This window comes from Phycodurus eques, chromosome 4 (assembly GCF_024500275.1).
Source record: "Phycodurus eques isolate BA_2022a chromosome 4, UOR_Pequ_1.1, whole genome shotgun sequence".
NCBI lineage: Eukaryota > Metazoa > Chordata > Actinopteri > Syngnathiformes > Syngnathidae > Phycodurus > Phycodurus eques.
In genome coordinates this window covers 7,638,751-7,663,934 of record NC_084528.1, presented here as the reverse complement: position 1 = coordinate 7,663,934, position 25,184 = coordinate 7,638,751, and the positions used below count along the sequence as shown (strand labels likewise).

The 25,184-nt window shown below is 41.5% G+C and overlaps 2 protein-coding genes across 11 annotated transcripts in view; one reads left to right on the top strand and one right to left on the bottom strand.

The window, feature by feature from the left end:
- The window catches only part of snap91a (synaptosome associated protein 91a), a 58,107-nt gene extending 44,758 nt beyond the window's left edge, over window positions 1-13,349 (top strand). For 6 of the 9 annotated variants that reach the window (XM_061673818.1, XM_061673819.1, XM_061673817.1 and 3 more), the window contains 12 exons: window positions 1,593-1,676; window positions 1,962-2,030; window positions 2,311-2,469; window positions 3,527-3,598; window positions 4,692-4,889; window positions 6,558-6,755; window positions 6,846-6,864; window positions 8,844-8,934; window positions 9,049-9,135; window positions 9,613-9,753; window positions 10,423-10,519; window positions 11,750-13,349. In XM_061673818.1, coding sequence (XP_061529802.1) covers window positions 1,593-1,676; window positions 1,962-2,030; window positions 2,311-2,469; window positions 3,527-3,598; window positions 4,692-4,889; window positions 6,558-6,755; window positions 6,846-6,864; window positions 8,844-8,934; window positions 9,049-9,135; window positions 9,613-9,753; window positions 10,423-10,503 — 1,199 coding nt within the window. In that variant the 3' untranslated portion in view covers window positions 10,504-10,519; window positions 11,750-13,349. The remainder of the gene's footprint in view (window positions 1-1,592; window positions 1,677-1,961; window positions 2,031-2,310; window positions 2,470-3,526; window positions 3,599-4,691; window positions 4,890-6,557; window positions 6,756-6,845; window positions 6,865-8,843; window positions 8,935-9,048; window positions 9,136-9,612; window positions 9,754-10,422; window positions 10,520-11,749) is intronic. The other 3 variants (XM_061673821.1, XM_061673816.1, XM_061673823.1) reach the window with 3 other exon arrangements.
- A 1,088-nt stretch (window positions 13,350-14,437) lies between these two features.
- On the bottom strand, window positions 14,438-21,133 carry prss35 (serine protease 35). 2 transcript variants are annotated; one of them, XM_061675524.1, is made up of 2 exons: window positions 20,932-21,133; window positions 14,438-16,723 (listed from the first exon to the last, which is right to left on the bottom strand). In XM_061675524.1, exon 2 carries the CDS (start codon window positions 16,703-16,705, stop codon window positions 15,434-15,436), a length of 1,272 nt encoding a protein of 423 aa, XP_061531508.1. In that variant the 5' UTR covers window positions 16,706-16,723; window positions 20,932-21,133; the 3' UTR covers window positions 14,438-15,433. The 2 variants fall into 2 exon arrangements, with proteins under 2 accessions (XP_061531508.1, XP_061531509.1); XM_061675525.1 differs by lacking the exon at window positions 20,932-21,133 and adding an exon at window positions 18,517-18,564.
- Window positions 21,134-25,184: the final 4,051 nt, after the last annotated feature.

Genomic DNA, 25,184 nt, shown 5'->3' with positions numbered 1-25,184 from the left:
CTTTCAAGCGTTTTGATTGTCTGTTGCAGTCGGAGTTTGTCCTTTTTTGTAGCACCACCAAACCAGACTGTGATGGAAGAACACGGGACTGATTCGATGACCGCTGCGTAGAACTGCCTCAGCAGCTCCTGTGGCAGGCCGTGCTTCCTCAGAAGTCGCAGGAAGTACATCCTCTGCTCCTTTTGAGGACGGAGTTGATGTTGATCGCCCACTTCAGGTCCTGAGAGACTGTAATTCCAAGGAACTTGAAGGTCTTGACGGTTGACACAAGGCAGCTGGACAGCGTGAGGGGCAGCTGTGGCGAAGGATGCCTCCTGAAGTCCACGATCATCTCTACAGTCTTGAGCGTATTCAGCTCCAGGTTGTGTCGGCCGCACCACAGCTCCAGCCGCTCCGCTTCCTGTCGATATGCAGACTCGTCACCGTCTTTGATGGGGCCGATGACAGTGGTGTCATCTGGAAACTTCAGGAGTTTGACAGCCGGGTGTGTTGAGGTGCAGTCGTTCATGTAGAGAGAAAAGAGCAGCGGAGAGAGGACACAACCTTGGGGTGCCCCAGTGCTGATGCTGCGTGTGGATGAGGTGGCCTCCCCCAGCCTCACCTGTTGTGTCCTGCCCGTCAGAAAGTTGTAAATACACTGGCAGATGGCAGGCGAGACGCTGAGAGAAGCTTGGAGGAAAGGAGTTCAGGGATGATGGTGCTGAATGCGTCCCACTTTATCTCTATACTTGGCTGACAGACAGCTGTGCTACTGCTACTGACAAGAGCATCATTACACAGTATTAAAATTTTACAAGGAATTAAGTTACATCAATAAGTTAGTAATCTACTGCAATGGAAGGTTTTTCTTTTTACAATTCAATAGTAAAATAAAGATTCGTCATTCATATCAATTCATCATAACATTTTGGCCTGGCCTATAGCGAAGAGTTATTTGTTGGCTGTATCCAATGTTGTGTTGGTCATACTCTAGAATTATTTATTATTTGTGTTCAGTGAATAATGCTGAAGATAACAAACTTACTCCTAAAGAATATCATGCTAAATCACAATCGCAATATTTGTTTAAAAGGAAGAAAAAAAAAAAAGCAATTAGAGTCAAAGCTTACTGGTTTCCCAGTGACGAGGATTGGCTAAGTGTGGGTAAAGGTTGTGGCTAATTACACACAAGTATAGCAAGGAGATATTTATCCTGTTTAGCCACATTGGCTAAGAGGTTTCATGACCCAGTGCCAACCCTGCGTAGTTTCAAAAATGATCAATGTGACTGTTTGAAGTGCGTTATTTTTGCATAGCCCAAAATGTGACGCTTCAAAGTTACACATCTCAATGTTGACAGTAGTATGGCAGATTGGACCTTCGAATTACTGTCATTCACAAGTACAATCCTAACGTTTCTAAACAAATCTGAAGCTTGCAATATTTCCCTTGAATTATGATTTTTTTTAATTTTTTTATTTTATTTTTTTAAACATTGCGTTCAATATCCTTCCTCTGACTTCTCTCTGCTGTCCTTAATCTCTTGTTAACTCCTCATTGTGTGTGCGCTGGACTTGAAATCTGAATGTACATAATATGATTGTGTGTCCTAGATATGCTTGATTCTATGCCTGAGCAAAGTCCCACCACAGAATCCAAAGCTGCTACCACTCCTAGCGTAGACCTTTTTGGTGCAGGTACAGGAGCTGATAACCATGTATCTGTGTATGAAACCTGTTCATCTCTTCTGGTTACCATACGTCCACTCCCCTGTCCAGTAGTCCTTTCCTCCTACACATCTTGGTTTGTCCCTATAGTGATATGAGAACTGTGCATGAAACCCACAAGCATCGTGTTCTCCCCAAGGCTGCTTTCTTACCTGAGCTGTTTCTACCTGCTATGCTAATACTTTTCTTTGCTCCTCGACCTCCACCATTTTCTTCTTTCTCGCACTCTGCCTCTTGCTTGCGTTGGTCAATTAGACCTCCCTGCTGTTTCACGGGGGCCTTCTCCTTTGCCTGAGCCGGCTCCGTCTGGAGACATTGTCACTGGTGAGTTAAGGTGCATTACTTTTATGGCACCCCTTCTGTTTTCCTTTTGTTCATGAAGGGTGCAGCAAATCTCCACTCGTCATGACCAGCCCTGTTTAAAAGAGGTGGTAAAGGTGCATGAAGGCCTGCTTTCTTGCTTTGCTCCCTTTGCTGTAGAATGTTAGCCCTGCCAAGATAATAATGTTGCAATCACCCAAACATATGCTACTCTTATTAATTTGCCTGAATCTCTGTCTGCTTCGTTGTCTGTTTCCCTGTTTCATCTCATTGTCATCTTTAGATCCTCCTCCTGAACCTGCTCCTGCTCCTGCTCCTGCTATAGCTCCGTCTTCAGCGCCTGCTCCTGTGGTTGCTCCAACACAAGCTGCTGTTTCTGTTCCTGCCACTGAGGCCTCCTCTCCACCCAAAGCAGAGCCGACCCCAGTCATTGACCTGCTAGGTATGTCTCACACTACTCTCATACACTCTTCTAATAATAATCTAGCGTACTTTGTCTGTTGTTCATATGTGGGTCATTCTTGTCTATTGGGGATTTTTTAGTTTGATGATAATACATTTCTGAGGTTTTTAACTCTATCTGATAGATGACATTTAACCTTTAGTAACTTGTATTGACAAAGCCCAAGCACCTAGAAAATATAAATTAGGGCTGGATTGTTCAGACATGGAATGTGAGGGGGTTCCGCCCTGTTGGGGACAAAGATATTACTGTACAGTACAAAATTATTGTTTTGTAGGTTATTTTCGTGGCCTAAAACACCAGTGAAGTATAAAGTTATGATAAATAAATATTAAAAATACTTTAAATGTTTGAAAGTTCCTCACTCACTCTCTAATAAAGTAAGTTATTTTTTTTTTATTGATTGGCAGATTAATTGGTTGTTGGAATTGTATCCCTACCAAATATTGGAATCGGCATCGGCCTCAAAAGATCGGGCTAGTGCTGTGCGACTCAGTCTTCAAATACAAAGCCTTTGTTTCAAAGTCAAACTGAGACAAGAGTAAACCTGAATAAATGTCCCTATTGATTATAATTTTTAAGTTACCTTCTCTACACTTTAGTTAATTACAAAGACAAAGCTCATTTAAATACATACAGCATTTACATTCTTTCATAGAAATAACATTCTGTAATAGAATTTCCACCTAACAGTTTGAAATGTTTTCCTTTGAATTATCCATTGCTCTGTAGATCAGCACATTTTAGCGAGCTATCTGTTCACAGAACAACAGCTTTACACTTTACACTCATCCTCACTTTGCTCCTATAAGTTCCCTCCCAAAAGGTGATGTCACAGCCAGCCTATATTGTTAGTGATCACCTGATGTTTCCTCCAGTAGGCCTGTTTAGCACATTCATTATAAAGTCAAATATCTTGAAATATCTACTTGAACAATATGTTCAACATTGAAAGAACTCAAATTCCATTGTGCCATCGTTGTTCACTCTTTTTTGCACGGTCGGTTTCGTTGTGGATAACTGGCTGCCACTGCAGACTCCTTCACTGGCTCTGTGAAGGAGACGGAGAGCTCAGCTCCTGAGGGACCTGGAGGCGACTTGCTGGGAGGTACACCTCTTTAGGCTTACAGGATACTGTTTTAATGTCTGTATCACTCATCGGGTCAGTGAGCTAGTTTGAATAATGTGCTTACACTTCAAAATTATAGCCATTGGTGCCTTGAGATACAAGTTTATTTTGTTCCGTGATCACGCACGGAATCGTAACTCAAAATACGCATATCTGAAATCACCTTTTCCATTGAAATGCTATTAATCCATTCCAGTCCCCCCCCAAAAAAAACGATGTTTTAAGCAGGAAAATAGCACTCTATTATGTTTTACTTTAAAAAAATAAAAATAGTAACAACATATGTAATTGAATATAATGTAAATAATTCAACAGTTTGTTCATCCTGTTTAATTCAATATGGCTCCTTCTGGCGTGCATGGTTTGGCCACCGGGACGCAGCATTCATGCAGAAACAAATGAAGAGGACTCACAACTACTGTTAGTGACTTGGTACACTGTCTGTCTACGTGCTGCTGCAGCACTTGTGTTCAAATATCCTTTCTTGGAAGCATTATAACATCGCCACATAGATGCTATTTGTTAGCCCATCTATGGCGTTTCCAATAATGCGGTAGCATTAAGCTTGCCAACTTTAAAGCCAAGGTATGTGGTTGTTTGAATTACACGTACTTTTAAATTTTATTTAGTTTAATTTGAACTTGCTAAATAGTACAACTCTATTTTTTTATGACACTAATATTCACATTCAGTCACTCGCCTGACCTACCACGCAAGCAGTGCTTATAATGTTTGCTTTTTCTTGGCTCTGGCTAACTGTGTTGGGTTTGCATGATATGGGGGTTGCTTGGGTTTTCTCCGGGTACTCCCACGCATATTAGTTTAATTGAATACTCTAAATTGTCCATAGGTGTGTAAATGTTTGTTTGTCTATATGTGCCCTGTAATTGGCTTGCAACTAGTCTAGTGCGTAGCCTGCCTATGTACCTGTACACCACCTGTATCTTGTCCAAAGTAAGCTGTGATAGGTTGCAGTTTACCTGCTAGCCAAATGAGGAAAGCCGTATAGAAAATGGATGGATGGATATTATTGCAAATGGTAGTCAGTCCATCCTATTTGTCTGTTCATTAGACCTCATGTCCCCTACCCTGGCACCCACCGTGGCCCCGGCCTTGGCTCCAGTGCAGAATGATCTTCTTGAGTCAGGATTTGAACCTCTGGGTTCACTTCCTTCTCCGACACCACCTGTGCCAGCTGTGCCAATGGTACCTGCCACAGTTGAACCGGCAAGAATCATACCGGCTCTCTCTGGTGGCTTTGATGCTTCAAGTGAGTGGCATTTACATTTTTTTATTTATGTCCAGAATGGTATTCACTTGGAAAAAAACTGTGATGTAAAGCTCTTGAATATATCACTTAAACATTCTTGCTTATTTGCTAGTAGATCATTAACGTGTATTGTACACTGAAACCTAGCAATTTAGACGTCAGCCCCATGAACGTTGCTGTAATAATTCCTGAGCGCTTGTCTTGTGCATGGATAACATACTGTGACATGCTTCTACCACTGTTGCTGACTGCTTAACTTCTCACCATGGCTCGGTCTCAATGATTGATCTGATTACTCACCTACCTTGTTTCAATATGGCACAATCAAAAATGCTGTGCTTTCTTCTGCTTCACACATGCTCTCTTTTGCTTCATTCACTCTCCCCCCACCTCCTTCATCTTCACCCCTTCCTCTCTGCTGGCTTCCTCTTGCTTGCTTCTTCTAATGTGTAATTGGTGAGTTGAACTCCACAGTGCATTGCACCATGTGCACTTTTTAAAGCCTGCCTCTCGTTTAAGGGTATTTCGCATGTTTAAAGTTTTGTCATAATCCCTGGGTGTCTCCTGCATGAGACAAAATATTAGGGCCCGATCGATTAACAGGACAATATTAGCCCTTTTTAAATCGGCAAAATTCGGCCAATTGTTTTTGCCGATTTATGCAGGTTTTTTTTAACGCATTACGACATAAGACAAAGATAATGACATTGAAATATTTTTTTTTAAAACTCAACAAAAACAAAAAAACAGCCCATGTTTTTCTCTGTAAAATTAAACAAATACTAAAGCACAAAGTATTGTAAAACAGTTAAATGTTTTACCTGTATTTAATAACTTTATTGTTGTAAGCACTAAGGGACCAAAAAAGAAGTTATTTTATTGATTTATAATTGTTTTAAATGAATCGGATGAATAATCAAGTTATCTGAATTGTCTTCTGCCAAATATCGGAATCGGCATCGGGCTAAAGAAAATCCACATGGGTCGGACCCTACAAAATATGCTGATGTGTGAAATTATTTTTTCTCAGTCATCTCGAGTATTGATTTTTATCCAAATGCCATCAAAGATGCAGATGACTGTGATGTTGCATCATAACATTGTCTCTGCTAATGAGTGCAATGAACTGAGAACCATATGTTCAAATGATTATAATATAGGAATTCCAAATATTAGTTTGTCTTGCAGATCAGAATCTGAATACTAACACTGTACTGTACTATTCTATACTATACTATACTATATTAATAAGACCTGTGGAGCAGATGATCCTATGATATTTCTATTATGTTTATTTTGCGGTCTTTAAATGTTTAAATAATATATTTTTCACCGACAGTGACAAGCACAGAGAATTACAATATTCCACATGAAAGAAAAATGTGGTGACACCTGGTTATAAATCAGTGCTTTGCTCTATTAAAAAAAAAAAAAAAAAAAAAAAATCTTGGGTCTACCTGTTCCCAATTTAGTGTTGTTGCCAACCATTTGAATCTTCGAATATGGTCCCACTCTTTGATTAACGTTGCGTTGGAACAGCTGGATTGTTTCCCTCGCCTTATACTGTCTGGTTTCACATCTGCCTGCATTCTGGCTAGATCGGGGATTAGCAGCCTTGTAATCTGTGTTGGCTTTCTAATGTAGTGCCTTTCCCACCCTCTCTTCAAGTGTTTGACGGATTAGGTGACTTGCTGATGCCCGCCGTAACGCCACAGAGCACCGGGGGAAGCACAGCAGGAAGTGCAGCAGGGAGCATGGGAACTCCTGTTACAGTCGAAAGCATTGCAGCTGCTCCACCTGCAACCCCACCCCCGACCAAAACTATTGCAGGGGACCTTGACTCGTCATTGGCCAACCTGGTCGGAGGTACATACTGTATATACCCTAGGGTGCGACCCATCACTGATTTGCATTAAAACTAAAGTTAATTTGTTCTTCTTTCTTTCCTCCCTTCAGACCTGGGAGTGAAGAAAAAGTAAGTGTAGTCTTTGCTTTTGCATTCTTAGCAATCATTTAGATACTTCATATGCGTTCATGTTGGTTAATGCAGCCCTATGGGGGGCACAAGCCAGTGCAAACTGTAGGTCGGTCCCAAGCCCGGATAAATGTAGTTGCGTCAGGAAGGGCATCCGGCTTAAAACTTTGCCAAACAAATATAAGCGTTCGTCCAAAGAATTCCATACCGGATCGGTCGTGGCCCGGGTTAACAACGTCTGCCAACGGCGCCGTCAAACTGCAGGGCGCCGGTGGAAATTCAGACGAGGTGGAAAGCGGGTTCTTGGGCAGAAAGAGAAGAGGAAAGCACAGAGCCTAGAACTGAATGTGGGGACTTTGAATGTTGGGACTATGACAGGAAAATCTCGGGAGTTGGTTGACATGATGATTAAGAGAAAGGCTGATATATTGTGTGTCCAGGAGACCAGGTGGAAAGGCAGTAAGGCTAGAATTTTAGGGGCAGGGTTTAAATTATTTTACCATGGTGTAGATGGGAAGAGAAATGGAATCTGGGTTATTTTAAAAGAAGAGTTGGCTAAGAATGTCTTGGAGGTGAAAAGAGTATCAGATCGAGTGATGAGGCTGAAACTTGAAATTAAGGGTGTTATGTATAACGTGATTAGTGGCTATGCCCCACAGGTAGGATGTGACCTAGAGCTGAAAGAGAAATTCTGGAAGGAGCTAGACGAGGGGCGGCACGGTGGGCGACTGGTTAGAGCGTCAGCCTCACAGTTCTGAGGTTCAATCCCCGGCCCCGCCTGTGTGGAGTTTGCATGTTCTCCCCGTGCCTTGCGTGGGTTTTCTCCGGGCACTCCAGTTTCCTCCCACATCCCAAAAACATGCATTAATTGGAGACTCTAAATTGCCTGTAGTTGTGAATGTGAGTGCCAATGGTTGTTTGTTTGTATGTGCCCTGCGATTGGCTGGCAACCAGTTTAGGGTGTACCCCGCCTCCTGCCCGATGACAACTGGAAAGGCTCCAGCACGCCCGAGACCCTAGTGAGGAGAAGCGGCTCAGAAAATGGATGGCTGGATGGAGCAAGACGAGTAGTTCTGAGCATCCCAGACAGAGAGAGAGTCATGATTGGTGCAGATTGTAATGGACATGTTGGTGAAGGAAATAGGGGTGATGAAGAAGTGATGGGTAAGTACGGCATCCAAGAAAGGAATTTGGAGGGACAGATTGTGGCAGACTTTGCAAAAAGGATGCAAATGGCTGTAGTGCAAACTTTTTTCCAGAAGAGGCAGGAACATGGGGTGACCTACAAGAGCCGAGGTAGAAGCACGCAGGTGGATTACATTTTGTGCAGATGATGTAATCTGAAGGAGATTAGCGACTGTAAGGTAGTGGTAGGGGAGAGTGTGGCTTGACAGAACAGGATGCTGGTGTGTGAGATGACTGGTGGTGGGGAGGAAGATTAAGAAGACAAAGGCAGAGTAGAGAACCATGTGGTGGAAGCTGAGAATGGACCAGTGTTGTGCAGCTTTTTGGGAAGAGGTGAGGCAGGGTCTCGGTGGACAGGAGGAGCTTCCAGAAGACTGGACCACTGCAACCAAGGTGATCAGAGAGGCAGGCAGGAGAGTAATTGGTATATCTTCTGGCAGGAAAGGAGAGAAGGAGACTTGGTGGTGGAACCTCACAGTACAGGAAATCATACAAGGAAAAAGGTTAGCTAAGAAGAAGTGGGACACTGAGAGGACCGAGGAGAGGCAAAAGGAATACATTGAGATGCGACACAGGGCAAAGGTTGAGGTGGCAAAGGCCAAACAAGAGGCGAAAGGAATACAATGATTTCCACGCATGCAACACTTTGCATTCATTTTTATGGGTGAAGCTACTCCAGTATCTTGGATATCACAAATGTTTTCAAAATTATGTTGAATGTTAACGATGTTATCTATGTTTGGTGGTGGACCATATAAATAATTCAATGGGTGATCTAATAATAATCTATGTAGGGACCCACAGAGTGAGAAGAAATTGACTGGAGGAGCCAACTGGACCCCTCATGTGGCCCCCACAAGCTGGACCACACCAGGCGTCCCCATGGTGAGAACATTGACTGTAATCTACAGTAAAAGCTCATACCCCACCGGGGGGTGGGCTCAATACACGTTTGTTTTGACAAAATACCATTCAGTCATTTGGTGAAATTGCATCCAGGCAGGTGTGGCTCCTGGAGGACCTGTAGCAGCGCCCCCTACTGGATCAATGGTACCACCAATGAGTGCACAGCCTGGCTTTGGAATGGTGAGTAGTTTCCAGAGGTTGCGAATGCACTCACGCTCTGTACTTAAGCAGAATACTTGTGTATTAAGGACTGGTAAAAGTAGAAGTACTGATTCAACTCCTGTACTTTAATAAAAGTAAAAACAAATGTTTCCTGTCAATTATTTGCAATACCCATTTAATAATACCCAATAAGAATAAAGTAACCAGTTGAAAGTCTAGATATGTGTTTTAAAAACTTAGGCGTAGAAGTAAAAAGTTGTCTGAAAAATAAATACTCCAGTAAAGCATAGATATCTGAAAAATCTACCAAGTGCTGCAGTAACTAAGTATTTGTATTTTGTTACTTCCCACCACTGGTATATTCATGAGACATTTTTAGTACACCTTCTTTATTTACTCAATTTATTCCTCAATACTTTGTTGAAATCAACCTAGTTTTCTTTGTGTTAACCTGTTGACAGTAACCATTTTACAAAGCACACGAATTGTGTTCAGGCGGCTGCAGGAGGGCCAGGAGCTCCCATGATGCAGCCCATGATGGGTCAGCCTATGATCGGTCAGTCCATCATGAGACCTCCGTTCGCTGGCGTGGTCGGACCTGCACCTGTGGGAGCTGCGGCGGCACCAGGAGCACCGGTAAGAACACACACAATACTCAAACGTGAATGTTTGGATTTCAAAACAATTGTTCCCATAGAAAATATTGCAAATAAAAGTAATCTGTGTGACAGTCGAAACATAATAAAATCTTTATTGACTGTACTGGCATTGTAATGTGTAAACATTATATTATTTAGCACAATCAAGTGTAAAAATGAGTTAACCACTGTAATATTAAAAGTAAAACTATGAAACACCTTTATTACCTACCTATTTATATTTAAACAGTTTTGTGGTGTATGGTGGTGACACTGTTTACCAAGTCAGTTTAGTGTGCAATACTGTATATGCTTCACTTTCATATTGTTTTTCTCTTCATACCGCTTATAAACGCTGGTCCTCTTTTTGCCATTGTGTGTCGCAAACAAGCCACAAAAATTCAAAAAGCAGAAAGTACACAGACTTGGTACTTAGTACTTATTTGATACTCATTTTGTGTGCCTTCAAAAGCATATTAGTTTACTTAAGGGGTTTCACTGCATAGTATAGCTTTAAACCAGTAGGTACCCTTTATGCCTTGAGTGCAGAGTACACAAACCATAATATAACAAATCTTGAGCATTTTTGTAAATAGTGTAACCCATCATTACATGACTGGTCAACTTATATATAAGGTGTATGTTCTTTTATGGGGGGTTTTCACAGCTTTCTCCTGGACCTGCAAGTCAGAGTCCCAAAAAGCCAAAGGATCCTCTGGCAGAGCTCGACCTTAAGGACTTCTTATAACGCAAGTGAAGGCATGGTATGTTGCAGTCGTCATTTTGTGATGACTTATTAAGACACTGACATTTTAAAGCGGAAGTAAAGACTCAGACTCTCCCTACTGTTGTTGCACTGTGGTAACAAGAATTGGCAGCAGTCACATGGTCAGACGCTAAACAAGTCATGCACAATTTGGTGCAATTATAACATAATACGTCTTGAAAGAGTTATACAAGCACTGCATATACATTTGTAAGTTAATAAATAAATACATAATAAGCTAACCTACCAATAATTACATTTCTTTTCAGAAATGTTGCTGGTTTGTTGTTTCAAAAAAAAAACAAAAAAAAAAACGTTTGGTTTAAGCCAGTCCTCTTCCTGTCAGCCATTTTGGAAATGACGTCAATGCCCAGCAGAGGCAGAGAGCGGTGATTCAGTTTCTTGCTTTGGAAGGGGAACCACCACGAAACATTTTCAGAAGTTTGCAAAATGTGTATATGGAAGCTGCAATAGTCTACAGCACAGTCCAAAGTGGGTGTCCAGGATCAAAGGTAAAAAAAAAAAAAAAAAAAAAAGCCTGCTTTAACTGCCCTCCAACCGAGACTAGCAGCAGAGCATGTTCTGCGGTTAATCTTGGGAATAGTGCTAGGATCGAGGAACTGATGAGAGAAGATCGTAGAGTCACCGTTGACGACGGCTGAATTTCTGGAAGTAAGCCATGGAAGTGCAGCAAAAATTGTGAAAGTGCTAACTAGGCTTTGCAAAGGTTTGTGCCAGGTGGGTTCCCAGACAACTCATAGACGGGCGGGCACAAGGAAGCTTGTTTGGAGTTTCTTGACTGTCAGAAAGGTGATAAATCGAATGAAGAAATGTGCTGTAATCTACTGCGGCTTCGTCATACACATTTTGCATGTTGGTTCCCCATTCAAAGTAAAACATGTAGTCACGGCTCTCTGCTTCTGAGGGGTATCCAACAATGACATTTCCAAAAGGGCTGACAGTAAGAGAACAGGTCGAAACAACTTATTTATTATTATTATTATTATTATTATTTTTTTTTAAATAAACCTGTTTTTTTTTTTTTTTTTTAAATAAACCTTCAAACAAGTAAATAAACAGCACACCGTGAAAATTTCTGGAAATAAATTCAATGAGTAGGTTAAATTAAATTGGGCTCATTACTTTTGGACTGCCCCTTGTACATTGCACTATAAGATTTCATTGAATAATATAATGAGAGCAGATATGTCCTGTCTTGTAAATCTAGAGATTTTCCTCGACAGAGTCGGATGCTCCCATCGTTTTCCTGATGTCTGTCAAGATTTTCAGGATGCCAATTCTCTCTGTTTTGTCTGCTCCTCGACGTGATAAGAGCCTCTCTCCTCCATCCATCCATCCATCCATCAATCCTTCCTGTTTCCTTCTCCTCCTCTGTGATGTTGTAGCACAAACTGTGAAAGTGAACCATAGCGGATTATAAACAGTATATGAATATATGTGAGAAAAGAATTACAAGTGTGTGCTCATGTAGACGTTCTATCCTTTTTCGTCTCAAGCAAAATCTCACAAAAAATCCTCAAAATGTTCTCGAGTGAAAGTGAAGGCATATGTGATTAGATTTATTTCTTGTGTTGAATGATGGTTGTACTTTGGTGTTCTATGCTCCACCCAGTCTTGTCCCCTGCCTCCTGACACAGGGGGAGGAGTCCTCCTTCGTTTTGCTCCGATTTGACGAGAGTGCATAGTAAAGTAACTGTAGTTTTTTGACAACTATGTTGTGTCTTGTTTACAGAAAGGTCTGAAATGTTGTACATAGACTCCTCTGGTGAATTTGACGATTACATCTCTATTCTGCCCTTAATGTGTCTTGAAAAGAAATAGCAATGTGAATCTGATAGGAAATGAAATTGTAAGAAGTCGTGAGTGTCATTTCGTCATCATTTGGAAGAAAAAACAATATGATAATTTTATTGTACATTATGAAACTAACTGTGTGGGGATTGGAACATAAACTGAGGCTTTGTGAAGTTTTTTTGTGGCTTATTTTTCTATGTTGCTCTTTTGTGTCAGGCTACTGTTGATGTTTACCCGTTTTGCAATGGGAGGACAAATCTTACTTCCAAATACAATTTCCAGTGGAATATATTTAGTTATTTACCATGGCAACACATTTAAATTGCACCTCAATGAAACCGTTCCCCTTTTTATGATATGCATAGTAAAAAAAAATTATAATAATCAAGATCAAACTATTTGTGGAGATTAATAAATTCAATAGGGGACAAATAATAACTTTGCAACATATTTATTTATTTATTTATTTAATTATTTTTTTAAATAGAGATGGTTTGCAAATATGCAAACTCTGGGCAATCTTGTATAATGGAACAATTTTCACTTAAACCAGTGATCTGCCTTTGTATTTTATATCCCTGAGACCAAATCTCTGGATATAAACGAGTATTTTGGAGAGTGCATAGCATTTTTTTGAATGTTTTTCTTTGTCATCAAGGATTGGTAGTTCCATTGTAATGCCCCTTAGTGGTAATGTGTGCAGTGCAGAACCCCACAGTAGATAACATTTTGAGCCACAACGTTATCCTTCATCTTGCAGTCGTTTGTGTGTGTTGACACGGATTTGGACTTCATGCTTTTTGCATTAGAAATACAGTGATACGTCCCCTGTCATTTGAGTTGACTCTTTAAAGCGTGAGGTTGTACAAAAGAGATGTGATTCAGATTGAACATTTTCATGCACTGAGTTATCAGATTTTTATTTTTGTTTAATTTATTTTGTGTATGATGTCCCTCCCGAGTGCATGTAAGCCATTTGAGATGCAATAAACTAAATGACGGATTGAACTGCACATTTTCCACCTCATGTCTGTCTTATTAACCTAATTACTTGTGAATCTTGTGTGCTTTTTAAAACAGAGCTTTTTAAGGAGACTGATTTGCGGGAGTATTGAGTTTTACTGGGGAAGCTATAAAAGTTACAATACAGTACTTGTATACTGCGTTTTGCCCAAAGTCAGCTGGGACAGGCTTCAGCTCACTCTTATGAAGACGAGCGCTACAGAAAATAAATGGATGGGTATTCCTGTGCTTCTTGTTGACATTTCTTATTATAAATTACCGCAAATTTGTTTAAATATTAATAGCTATGTAATAGGTAGATCACCAGTCATATAAATAGAACAGAGTCTATAGTGGTAGCCTGTGTAATTTGAGAGAAATGTTCTGGGACTGGTGTCACAAAAGAAATATTTCAAATCCAAACTACAAGTTTTCCCATTCAAAGTAATCTCCACACTTTGACAGCCTTCTTTGCCACGGGTCCATGCACTCCTGGAAGGATCCAATGCAGCGCCATCGTTACGGGCCATCTTGATATAAACGCGTCCCCTTGATGACCCACTTGAGCTTGGGAAAGAAGGAAAAAAAAACACATGGAGCCAGTTTGGGTGAGAAGAGAGCTTGCTCCAGCAAGGTTGATGCTCTTCTCAGACAGGAAGCGTCGGATGTTCAGGGCAGGCGTGTTCTTACCACAACTCTTGCCTCTTCTCACACACCAAACGAAGCAAACGCTTCAGAATCCCTTTGTGGACGTGCTGGTTGATCCGTCTAGTTCATATTGAAGGGGAAAACTTGTAGTTTGGGTCTGAAGTATATATTTTGTGACACCAGTCCTGGAACCTTTCAGACACACCTTGTATATGACTGCTTTGTTCTCACTAAGCGGCCCAACCAGAAACCTAAAAATCTAGATACTTCTGCCAGGCTGACTACTTGATGTATGTCTCAGTGAAATTGTAATGCAAATGTGCATTTACAATACCCATACACAAGAAGATTTTGTGATAGTCAGGGACACAAACACACATATGCATATTAATCCTGATTGGATTATTGGTACATCAATCTACATCATTAATATCAGGAATTTGGTATTTATTAGTTTTGACAAAATGTGTTTTGGAACATCAGCAACATAAAAAAACTATTGCATTTCATACTACAATTTGTGGTTATAAAACAATAATCTGATGTCTGTGGTCAAATAAAACCCTTTGCATAAGAGAAATTAAATAAATTATCAAGTAAATTATTGAAAGGTTCAGTCCAATCTTAGCACAACAGCCTCAAATTCATAGATACAGTAGTAGGTTCCCCTTTCCCTGGGGGGAAAAAAAGAAGCTTATACTTCGATAAATTAGCACCATGTATTCTGGATAAGCACTAATATAATTATGTGCACACCAATGAAAACACATTTCACTGCTTTTGAAGAGCAAAGAAAAACCGGTGCGACAATTTCCATTAGAACCAGTTCTACTGGGACAGAAAGCGATAGAATGCTATAGACATACAAACATTTTTAGACTTACACATTGCAAAACACCACCTTGCTAAAAGTTCATCTTTCATTTATTCATTATTTCTATACTGTAATTTGTTTGTGGAATATAATTTACATGAATTTCTGTCCTGGGTCTTATCAACGCCAATCACAATCTCTACAGTGAGAGCTTGCAAGATGGCAAGTCTCTCTCAAACCCTTGTTAGAAAAAGAGATATTTAGAAAAGTTGACGCACTTTTTAGAAATGTATCCGACAAAGTGAAATATTGACAAAATTCTAAACAAAACTCCAGATCGTAATGATCTATAAACAATTCAAATGCATGTTTTTCTCAGTTTTTTTTTGCGTGCAAATAAATTAGAAAAGCCACAGTTCTCTTTACGTGTTATCGAGTTCCTGTTGTTGTCAACATCGAGTCTGTATAGCTGTGGGGGGGGGGGGGGGGTTGTTTGTAGAGGAGTGTGGCGGGAAGCACAGGCAGGATGCAAGACAGGCACCATGTTGATGCTGGGTGGAGGGTTGAGGAGACTGGGTGCCATTTGGTTTAAAAGTGGATCTGGGTGGTGTCCTAAGGGACTCTGTTGTTGTCTTAGGACACCTGGCACTCACTTGAGTCCCCGTGGACCCAGTAGCAGATTTGGGCATATTTGAGAGGTGTTATCCTCACTGCAACATTGTAATCCTGCTGCAGCCCATTGCCATTAACATCCACCCATTGGTGACCAGAGAACACCCCAATGATCTTTCTCTTCCACTTCTTCTTGCCTGGCTCTTTGAGACGGACGTATACCCCAGAACCACTGGAGCCAGGTTTGGCATCGCAGTACTGGTACAACAACTCATTGGACTCCTCAGACACAGAGCAGAACCTGTATACCAGGTTCCCTGGCCGGTCATCATCAAAACCAGAGAAGTGGATTCTTCCTGCAGGGAGCTTCTTGACTGAGGGGATAACACCCAGATCCATGTGCTTCACTTTGGGGGCTCGCTTCAGCTCCAAAACTGCGTAGTCATAATCTGCAGTCAGTCCATCAGACACACCTTTGAACCAACCCTTGGGCACTTGGGTTTTCTTGACCCTGGTCCACCTAAACGAAGGTTTCTCCAACTCTGCGCTGCGGCGACTTCGGCTCTTTCTGCCCTTTCCTTCCTTTCCTTTACGGCTCCCTCCCTTGTCTTCCACTTGCTTTACTTCTTCTTTAGCGCCATCCCCTTTTCTCTTTTTGCCTTTCCCTCGCCCTCCTCTCCCTTTGCCTCCTTTCCCTTTTCTAGATTTCTCCTTAAGAATACCAACGCGAAGCTTCTGAACACCATCCAAATAATCCTCTCCATCATGGATGCAGTGGGCAGCGGTCAACACATGTTTGGGTGACACCAGAACTCCAGAACATCCCGTGGAAATTTTGACAGTAGTGGAGAAGGGATACTTAGTGGAGAACTGCTTATCAGAAATAGTGAAGCGGGTGTCCGTGCCGTACACCTCTCTTTTGTAACGGGACCTGGAGGAGTCGTTTCTGGATCGATCTGCCACCTCGTTGAGACCTTGCACAGACACCGAGGTATACGTGCGCGTGCCATTCTCGTAAACCGTCTCGTAGGATAGGAGCTGCTCCATGTCATCCAGGGAGGGCGACGGGAGGCCACGCTGACACTCGATCCCGCACGTCCCGCTCACCTCTGCTTGAGGATGAGCTGAGAAGTTGGGACTGCTCAGAGGCAGAGTGCGCCTTTTCCTTACCAGAGGCAAATTCCACTGAGGCCAAGTGTAATCGTCGTCAACCGTTGCAGTCAGCTCGGCGGCGACGGCCGCCACAACCAACATTGTCACCGGGAGCAGGACACACAGGTGCATAGGGCCCATTGTTAATTGGGCCTGGCTCTGAAATAGAAACAATGGGGAGGAGGATGGTTACGATGTTGAAAGATTCATTAATATCAGTCATATTCTGTGTACAGTGCAATGGTACCTTGACTTACGAATGCCTCGACTTTCAAGTTTGTTAAGTTGTTTACCAAAACAGGTAAAGTTTCGGGTTACGCTACCACTGCAGTGAGTCACAGTCGCCAATGCATTTTCAGACATTTGTTAATAGGTGGTACAGTCACACAAAACGAGAACACGAAAACTCCATCAGCCCCTCTCCTATTGGATGCGCTTTCTGACGTCACCACGACAACGCTCTCAAATGGTTACTTTTGTTAATTTGAGGGCACGTTGCGACAAAGGCCCACCTTGGGCCGCGACGTGACATGGCGTTCCATCCACCCCCCTACTCAACACATACACAATGAATGGGTTCGTTGACGGACCGGCGTGTTCCTAAGTTCAGTTCGAAAAGGCCTTAACATGCCATGTTCCTGGTGTCCACCACTAGGCCATGCCCCTTAAAGGCACACAGTTGTTGTTGTGACTTCCAGTTTGTCCTACAGTTGGATATTTAAAATTTAGAACAACTTTAACAAGTTGATTTATTTCATTTTAATTATTATTGTACACAATACAGTACTATTTTTTCTTTAATAGAGAGAGAGAGAGAGAGAGAGAGAGAGAGAGAGAGAGAGAGACGCAAGGCACTCTCTTGGCCACGCCATTTAAAGGCACAACATGTTTATGTAGTACAGTGTGTGTGTGTGGGTGCCTGTGTGTGGCTTATTTACACTTCATCAAACTAGTTTATTTCTTTACATTCGCTTTTATTACGTTTTTATTTTTATAATAAAGTGCTATTTTTCTGCATTAAAACCATGTGAAAAAAATGTGTTGGTTTTTTGGTGGCTGGAACGGATTAATGGCATTTCCATTCATTTCTATAGGGAAAGTAGATTTGAGATACAAGTGATCTGAGTTATGAGCATGGTCATGGAATGAATTCATCTCCTTCATCAAGTTACCAATGTATATACAGTATATTGTATTTCCAGCGCCTCGCGATTGGCTGGCGACCAGTTCAAGGTGTACCCCGCCTTTCGCCCGAAGATAGCTGGATTAGGCTCCAGCACCCCCGCGACCCTAGTGAGGAGAAGCGGAACGGAAGAATCAATGTATTTCCAGCATTTTTTATGGGGACAATTAATTAAAAAGCCAAACAAATTGGAGGTTGAACACAATTGTATTGTGTATGTTTTCAGCCTGATAGAGCGCTGTCAAGGACAAACATCCCTCACAACACGAAAATTGATTTTAGTCCAAAACTGACCTTCAATTTGGGAAAGACATACAGTTACCCGAATTTGTATTCCCTCCCTTTTGCCCCACTTTCATTTTATTATGTTGTTTAGTATGGTTGATTTCAATTCATCCATTTCCTCTATCACTATCTACTTCAGGGTTGCGGGGGAACTGGACCCTATTCCAGAAGGCAAGAGTCGTTTAACATCCTGGACTTGTTGCATGCAGTTGCTCCACATGTCTAACCAACAATGTTTACCATCAAGTTGATATTTGACGCTTTTTTAAAAATTTGGTTTAGTTCTTAGTTGTTATTAAAATTTTTAACACCTCTATCTGTGAATGTTTTTCATGCTTAGGTAGACAGATCCTGACTGGTCATCTACGTTCCTTCTGAGCAAATGAGTCAATCGTGGATAAAACTACACACAATATGAATATATATCAGTCTATGAGTACATCCAGGCGGCACGGTGGGGTAGTGGTTGGCACATCTGCCTCACAGTTCTGAGGATGGTTCAAATCCCGGCCACGCCTGTGTGGACTTTGCATGTTATCCCCGTGCCTGCGTGGGTTTTCTCCTGGCACGCCGCTTTCCTCCCACATTAGGCTCCTGCACGCCCGCGACCCTTGTGATGATAAAGAGATACAGAAAATGGATGGATGGAGTACATCCACCAGAAAAACAAAACATTCAAGCGCATAGTTTTATAGTGTACTTTAAAAAATAGGGACATGGGGGATTCTTTAATACAAAATTTCAGTTAGCGGGGATATAAATATATATATTTACCGTTCAGTTTCAATTTCTCTAAAGGTGGGTGTATAAGTACGCTTTCCCACACCTAATTGGAGGCCTTAAACTCAGCTGCATCTCTGGCCAGAGGGAGGCGGTGTGAACCAGAGTTCCACACAGCCTCCAGTCAACGATACACAGCCACTATGGTAGTTCAGCGGCACTGCAAGTTTTTTTTTCTGCAAGTCTGCACAAGATGATTGCTACCATTATTCATAGTCTATGGCTACACTGGCCACTTGCTCAGTTGTTGCATCAGCTCTATGGTTAGGAAATTGATATGTAGTTCGAGTCACAGCTGTGGTTAACATTGAGGTAAGGATGAACCATGATTCTCAGAATGAGCTCAAGACAGTGGCTTGGAGGTTTGCCACAATGGTTAACCTTCTCTTTTAGTTGTGACCACGTCTGGTTTCCTCAGTACCACTCTTCGCCCGTGTCAATACACGACATGACACATGTGCAGCAGCATACGCGTTTATGCTTCTTGGTAAGGCATCGATGCAACCATATTCCTGATAATCCAATAAAGAAAAGGCTATTTTGGATCAGGCAGTTAACTCCATCCAGCAGAGCTTAACTGCAAAGTCGGAAAATGCAATTTCGTCAGCGCCGCTGTGGTCATGAAGTCACACAGACAACTTCCAAACACATGAGGAGAAAGTCGTTTGGATGCTGCTGCAGACAGTCTGATATTTGCACTTTCCAGCTGGAGGATAAACCTCCGGTGGTGTGCGGTGTGGTGTGAGTTAGGGTGGGCTGGGAAGGGGGGGCAAACCAGCTAGCAGCTTCCAAAGACACATTCCTTTTCAATGATATATGATATGGAAGTGCAATATTACGAGCTGCAACTCAGCATCGGTGCTTCCTCGTTCATTGATGCAATGCACTCCATTGTACCCACATACTCCTCAAGCTTCTTTCCAGGGTTGATTGTAGTGCAGAAGTGCAGAACCTCTAATTTGTTAGGATTTCCAATCTTCCCCATTAAAAGTACTGGAAAGAGATTTAATCGGTTCCATGGGTTGCACCTTTACTATACTGACACTCATAAAGACTACTGATAAGAACTGGAGTAACATTTTGATATAGGTAATGGTCGGGTAAGTAAGCTACACGTAACAATAAATCATGTGGCAGACTAGTTTAGCATACCACCTACGGTGATAATTCCTTATTTCGCCATCTTTAATATTTTCACAATTCTGCTTAACATCCGTGAGACCCCTGTATAAGCAGACATCATGCCCCTTTTAAAAAGCAGAAAACACTGAAAATGGTAAAAAAATAAAATGACTCCAACTTGAAAACTTGGCTGACGTGAAGCACACAGCCCTTTAAAGCAGGTCCAAGATAGCCTGCCAAAAACAAAGGATAATAAAATAAGCTCCACAACAGTCCAAATAATGGAGACTAAAATGACCTTTGGTGTCTGTTCAACTTCACACTCCCCTGGCCAGATTCAGACATCACGCAAAAAAAATGAAAAAACCCACTGGAAAGTCTGCAATAACACAAAATGTGTGACTGATGTACTGCCACCATGGCTCTTAGTCACACGAAGCCCTCACATTTGAGTTCAATTATTTTCCACACAAGTAAGCTGAGGAGCTTTGTGCCCTCTCCATCCACCTCAAGCCTGCATGGCACTGTGCACGCGTAATGACCGACAGAGGGCGGAATTGTCTTCAAGCTTCTCAAAGAACGCAGCACATTTAGTACAAAAGGTTATTTTACCCGCTGTGACCGCTTGGCTCTCATTTTGAAGTTGATTTACCATCTTTAACTGCGGGGTCGTTTTTGCTCAATGGTTGAAATTCAGTTTCCCCATGATACACATCTAAAAGTCAAAGAAAAACTTGCAAGTTGCCAAAGTTTATTTGTCAGCTCTGTGAAAATACGTGGACGGTGAAGCAATGATTAAATGTCATATGGTCTTTGTAACGTAATGTAAAACATAAGAAATGTTCTCTGTAAATAATTATCGATACGCTTCATTTGAAACAACTCAAATTACATGAAAGTAGTTCAAATGAAAACAATGGCGTGACAATCCTAGCAAATGAACCAAACTAAATAGATTAGCTCCTTCACGAGGCCCAAAATGAAATACTAGTCCTACCTGCTTGCATCCGATTGATGGATATGACAATTCCGCGGTATCTTGTTTGTTTTTCCTAAGAATACACAAAGAATGTCCTTTAAAAATCAACAAAAGTTGTTACTGTATCCCAGACGTCCTGGCATCAGCAGGGCGACAGCTCCTCTCTCCTCATTGCTCCTTCTAAGTGGCTGGAGAGAACGTTGAAAGCACTTGATGCTGAGGAGGGAGGCAGGGAGGAGGGGAGGCAAACACAATCTGAAAAAGACTTTTTCCTCTCTCTCTCTCTCTCTCTCTCTCTCTCTCTCTCACTCTCTCTGGTGACAAAGCCTTCTGCTGACATGTGGGTGGGTCCAAGCAAGTCACAGCCTTGTATTCAGCAGGAGCCACACAACACAGGAGGCGTGATGGTGTGCAGCCTACCCAAGGAGGCACAAAACAGGAGCATAATCAAGCCTCATTCTGTCTGTGGAACTCTACGGGAATTAGTTCCACTGGTCTCACAACAATAGCGTGGGGGAGCTACAGATCGGAATTCCTACACTCTCAATATCTCCTCCTAAATGAAGAGATACGATTGTGAGGACAGAAACCCTCTCCCATTCAGTCTACACTGACATATTGTATATACATCCATATGATTAAGTAAGCCAGAAGAAAGAGAACAGTGAATCCCCGTTTCTCGCAGGGGATACATTTTTATATACGAGAGGCGGTCAGAAAGTAATAAGCCCAATTTATTGTAACCTACTATTAATTAATTGTTTTGTTGAAATTTTCAGTTTGTAGTTTAAATACTTGTTTGATTTTTTTATTTTTTTTTAAAGAACTATGTTAATGTAGTAGGAGGCAAAGCATGCTTGCTTCAAGTTGTTTGAGGAAATATGTTGGTACCTACCCATAATTTATTGCTATAACCCTAATTTATGTGATGGTTTATGTGGGTACGGGAGCAGGTGCACCTAAATTGTGTGGTGTATTTTCCAAATTTGTCTTGTTAGTTCAGCTGGAAAAAGTATTTTGTGGTATTTTTCTAGCTGAAGCACACATGTATGACTGACATATTGTGCATCTGTTTTTGTCTCCATTGTCTAAATATGAGGATCCCGTTGGTCTCACCAAACTTCAGCTCCCCGAACACTGCTTTGATTCGATATTTGCAATATGAAATGGTTCAATCAGAAAAAATAAAAATAAAGATAGGGGAATGAAAATGTGGAGGAGCATGATGCGGTTCACCTGGCACGACCCAAAATTAGACTCATATGATGTCATTTGTATTTGAAACTGACCTATATAGAATCCCTTACTTGACTCCATACTTATAACCCATCTGTTAATAATATTCCACCACTGATGATAGCGTGAGTGCTTCTGTGAGTGTGCAAATGCTTGGGAGAGGAAATAAGTGGACAGGAAGGCTTGGGTGGCCGTGCACACCTGATGTCAAATCTCATGATGCAGCTAATTCTCCGTGAGGGCGATGACCACATGTGTGGGTGTGCACATTACGAATAAACAACACAGCACGATCGTCTTCATTCCGTCGGCGCCTTCTGCGTGTGCTTGAACATGCATTATATTCTTCTATCAGGCCTTCTATTTCAAACATTTCAAGATATACCGTATTGCCAAAAATATTCCCACACCTGCCTTGACTCACATGATGATTTTAAGCGATATCCCATTCTAAATCCATATGGCTTAATATGATGTTCGGCTACCCTTTGCAGCTATAACAGCTTCAAGTCTTGTGGGAAGGAATGAGTTTAAAGTGGCATTAAAAAAAAGGTCATCTAAATTGGACACACCACAGAGAAGAGTCATGGTAACAAGCCCGCCAAATTTGGATGAATTAAAAAAATCGTTAAGTATATCAAACCTTGAATAATAAGGGCCACCTCGCAGCTCTCAGACGCTGTGGGCATGTCGAACGAATGCGCCGAAAGGAATCAAACGTACTGAGGGGGTGGTAGCTTATACGATGTAAAATCAGGTGAGGAGGCTCAACTTCAAAATTGAATGGTTAATTTGGACTATAATTATAGGAATAAGCACACAAGTCAACTTACCCTCATTGTTGGTGACACAGTGTCACAGCCGAACACGACACCTGATGACAGCGGGTCGGTAGAAGGAATCCCAGGTCGTTAGACAGTTGGCACGGCCCCATTCACGAGTGTCAAGTTACCCACGAAGCCATGTTGTCTCTGGTGAAAGTTTACAAAACTATTCGTCGTAAAATGAGCACTGCAGAGTCGGCTGGTCGTACTGTTGATGTTCAGCTCTCAATCTGCGTGTCTTTTCAGTTTTTAGGATGTCTAATGAAAAATAATACACTTCTTAGGAATACAGCACTTTTTCTTTTTTTTTCATCCATAGGCCTTAACATCTTGTTACTTACTGTCATACCAATAACATTATAGGTTCCAAATGAACCCTTTTAAATAATAATTTAAAAAATCGATCGTTTTGTGTACTATACTAATTAATTATGAGTTTCCTCTAAAGTTGTGGTACAACAAGGAATTGTGCATCCACTATGCCGCTTCCACCAAGTAGTAGTTTTGTTCAGTTAGACATCATTCTGTGCTTCCAATGTAAAGGATCCTAAAATATTCGATACTGTTTCATATCAGTCTCGCAACAGCATACATTGGCAGTAGTAGTATGGTTTGGCTTGGAAATGAGTTTGCCAGGCCCTCCTGAAATCTTGAAAAAAAATCTTGTCAAAGATAATTGCTCCATGCAGTACAAGAACCATATTGATTGGATGAGGTTCATATAAGGTTCATAGAAGAACGTTAGAATGTTCACACTGATTTTCTATGTCAAATCACAAACTAAATATTTGAAAGGGATATGTGGTGCTCGATAGGCTTATCTGAGGCGACAAACAGAGATGCGGTAAAGGTCGGGGAAAATGTTGAACTAGTGTTTAGCATGTGCGGCTCACAGTCAGAAGGTCCCAGGTTTGAATTTCAGCTTCAACAATCCTGTGTGGACCAACACAACCACGCCGGTTGACTTTCAACAACCCGTGGTTGAGGAACGGGACGGTATCCCACAACAAAATGAGAAAATTCAGGCCTCGGGGTAGCATGATGAGGAGAGGCGAAGCTCAGGTCCCCGGCAGTGCAAAATGAATAAAGTGTAAAAATGCTGTTGCTGTTGTTTTTCATTATCACTGTGTAAAAGGGCAAGCATCCAATCCCACCAAGCAACTCAAAACAAGAGTGAATACCAACATATTTTTGCCACATTTTGTGTTTAGCGGAAGCTAATTCCACAGAGGTACGAGCCTGACAAGTTATATATCATTGTAAAGGTCATTAATTAGGCTTTCTTCGTAAATACTAGAACAGCCTTGCATCAATTTTCTATACCGCTTATCCTGCTCAGAGTTGCGGACAGTCAATCCTGTACAGGGTGCACATATTGAAACAGACAATCATGCACACTCCAATCCACACCATCACTGTGCGGGAACTGACTTGCATGCTCGCAGCATGGAAGTGACTCATACAACACCAAAAGGTATTATTAGTAGGCAGAAATATTTGACCGAAATGTTTCCAAACATTTTTTTGAAGAGCTGAGAATGTCAACTTAATTCTTCGTAATTCTGATTATTCCTTCATGTCAGAACGAGAATGTTCATGCATTTCATCTGCAATTGAATAGAACATTTTTAGACAGCTATCAAATATTATGTTTTAATTAGTTCTGTATTCTAATTAATCAACTTTTTAATTAGCAGTATTGCTTATAATCATACTGACAACCGCTGCAGAAAAAAAAATCCTATGTTTGAATAGCTTATGTTTTCTTATTTTCACTTCAATTCAAAGTCAAAGGTCATGTAGGAGGAATAGAACAAGAGGGAGTCAAGTCTCTGCTTGCAGCCTTTGATTTTGAGAAAAGTGATATTTTTGGTTGAGGGATCGGACCTGTGTACTCCGGATAAAGGGGCTTTTGTGCCGGGTGTCGCACCCTCATGGGAAGTGCTCCCTTTGCGCTCTGGTGTAGTCGATACGTAATTATTGGAGGAAGCGAAGTTTAGTCGAAAAGAAATGTAGTCCACTGTGAAAAATAGTGAAGCTCTGTTGCCATCTGCACAAGCTTGTTTGATGTTTTCCTTGAACACAACTTTTAAGATGGGGACAGGTTTTTTTTGCACTGTTTAATCCCTCTTTAATGCCTGTAATGAATGGATGAGGTTGTTGAGAGCGCTGCAAGATTTGCAATGTGGCATTTGTGTTGTGTGGGGTGAA